The sequence below is a fragment of the Sprattus sprattus genome (assembly GCF_963457725.1).
Source record: "Sprattus sprattus genome assembly, chromosome: 1".
Classification (NCBI taxonomy): domain Eukaryota; kingdom Metazoa; phylum Chordata; class Actinopteri; order Clupeiformes; family Clupeidae; genus Sprattus; species Sprattus sprattus.
The window spans coordinates 10,001-12,500 of NC_137920.1; the positions used below are offsets into that span (position 1 = coordinate 10,001).

Here is a 2,500-nt window from a genome sequence, read left to right on the forward strand (position 1 = left end):
ATACATACAGAAAAGCACTAGAACGTTGTTTTTCTCGTTGAAGACGACTGCCTCAAAGTTTTGTCCCACTAGCTCCTTCACAGGCTGCTGATCCCAGTCATCTGGAATGGGCTCGCTCTGCAGTCTGGGCTACACACACACACACACACACACACACACACACACACACACACACACACACACACACACACACACACACACACACACACACACACACACACACACACACACACACACACACACACACACACACACACAAACACACACACACACACAGACACAGATTAATAGGTAAGACACACACACAGGCTGCTTATACAAGTCATCTGGAATGGGCTCACTCTGTAGTCTGGGCTACGCACACACACACACACACACACACACACACACACACACAAACACAGATTAATTGGTAAGACACACACACAGGCAGCTTATACAAGTCAACTTGAATGGGCTCACTCTGCAGTCTGGCTACACACACACACAGATAGATTATTACACACACACACACACACACACACACACAGATAAGACAGACACAGCTGGAATCAGCTCACTTTGCAGTCTGGGCTACACAAGCATACATGAGTTTTGATGAGATATGCATTCAGTGTGATTGCGTGTGTGCCTGTGTGACTCTATGGCAGAGGTGGTGTAGACACACACACACCCTGAATCCACCTCTGCATTTGACCCATCCAGGGAAGTGACACACACACAGCACCCAGTGAAGAATAGTTACACTAACCCGGTGTAGGAGCCGCATTTAAGTTTATTTCTCTTGGACTCATTTTTTGCTGTTTTTGTGCATTTTGTGAGAGTGCGCCCCCTTTAGGTGATTGGTGCCACCTAACCTGTATAAAAGAGATGCCAACTGCGCAAGACGAGAGAGAGCAGGCCGCAGAGACACAGTTCTTGACCTCGCCCGCTTGAACACCTGCCTGACACGCTGCTCTGGCGCTGATATTGTCTTGCAGTTGTAATTCAATAGACTCTTACCATTTCTGCATCTCATTGCATCTTTTGTTTGTACTTTATTATTATTTGTAATAAAACCGGCCATATTCTCGGACAAAACCATTTCCTTGGATTATTGGGTGCGAGTCAAAACACTGCAAATACCTGCCTTCTCAACTCTGGGTGAAAACGGATAGGACTTTAGGATATGGGCTACAGGAAAAGCCAGAACCTGTTTTTCTGCCAGTACACCCGGAGTGACCCACTTCCACTTCAGCCCACTGTAGGTGTCCCTGAGCTATAAAGAAACCGGCACTTCCTGGATTCGGAGACCAGCACGGGTGCATGAGAGAAAGACAGCCACCTTTGTTTGCATGTGCTATGAACATTGAAAATCGATTGCACGTAGCAGACTTTTTTTTTTTTTTTTTTATTTGTATTCCAGTGTAGTTACAAACAGTTGAAGCCGTTCCGAAAACACCCGCCTTAGTAACGTGTGAGAAAAGGAAAGAAGAAGAAGAAGAAAAAAAACCAGACAGACAGACAGACAGACCAAAAGACAGAACAAAAGACAGACAAGTAGACAGACCAACAGACAGGCAAGCAGACAGACAGACCAAAAGACAGACAAGTAGACAGACCAACAGACAGGCAAGCAGACAGACCAACAGACAGGCAAGTAGACAGACCAACAGACAGGCAAGCAGACAGACAGACCAAAAGACAGACAAGTAGACAGACCAACAGACAGGCAAGCAGACAGACAGACCAAAAGACAGACAAGTAGACAGACCAACAGACAGGCAAGCAGACAGACAGACCAAAAGACAGACAAGTAGACAGACCAACAGACAGGCAAGCAGACAGACAGACCAAAAGACAGACAAGTAGACAGACCAACAGACAGGCAAGCAGACAGACCAACAGACAGACAAGTAGACAGACCAACAGACAGGCAAGCAGACAGACAGACAGACAGACCAACAGACAGACCAAAAGACAGACAAGTAGACAGACCAACAGACAGGCAAGCAGACAGACAGACCAAAAGACAGACAAGTAGACAGACCAACAGACAGGCAAGCAGACAGACAGACAGACAGACCAACAGACAGACCAAAAGACAGACAAGTAGACAGACCAACAGACAGGCAAGCAGACAGACAGACCAAAAGACAGACCAAAAGACAGACAGACAGACGGACCAACAGACAGGCAAGCAGACAGACGGACCAAAAGACAGACAGACAGACAGACCAACAGACAGGCAAGCAGACAGACAGACCAACAGACAGACCAAAAGACAGACAAGTAGACAGACCAACAGACAGGCAAGCAGACAGACAGACCAAAAGACAGACCAAAAGACAGAACAAGTAGACAGACCAACAGACAGGCAAGCAGACAGACGGACCAAAAGACAGACAGACAGACAGACAGACAGACAGACAGGCAAGCAGACCGACAGACCAAAAGACAGACAAGTAGACAGACAGACAAGTAGACAGACCAACAGACAGGCAAGCAGACAAATACACAG

General features: G+C 46.9%; 1 protein-coding gene across 1 annotated transcript in view; it reads right to left on the reverse strand.

Moving 5' to 3' along the window:
* The window catches only part of LOC308367404 (protein disulfide-isomerase), a gene marked incomplete at both ends in the record, with an annotated part of 14,356 nt that overhangs the window by 3,839 nt on the left and 8,017 nt on the right, over positions 1–2,500 (reverse strand). Inside the window, one exon of the mRNA XM_080841311.1 lies at positions 9–129. Within this exon, the coding sequence (XP_080697437.1) occupies positions 9–129 (121 nt within the window). The remainder of the gene's footprint in view (positions 1–8; positions 130–2,500) is intronic.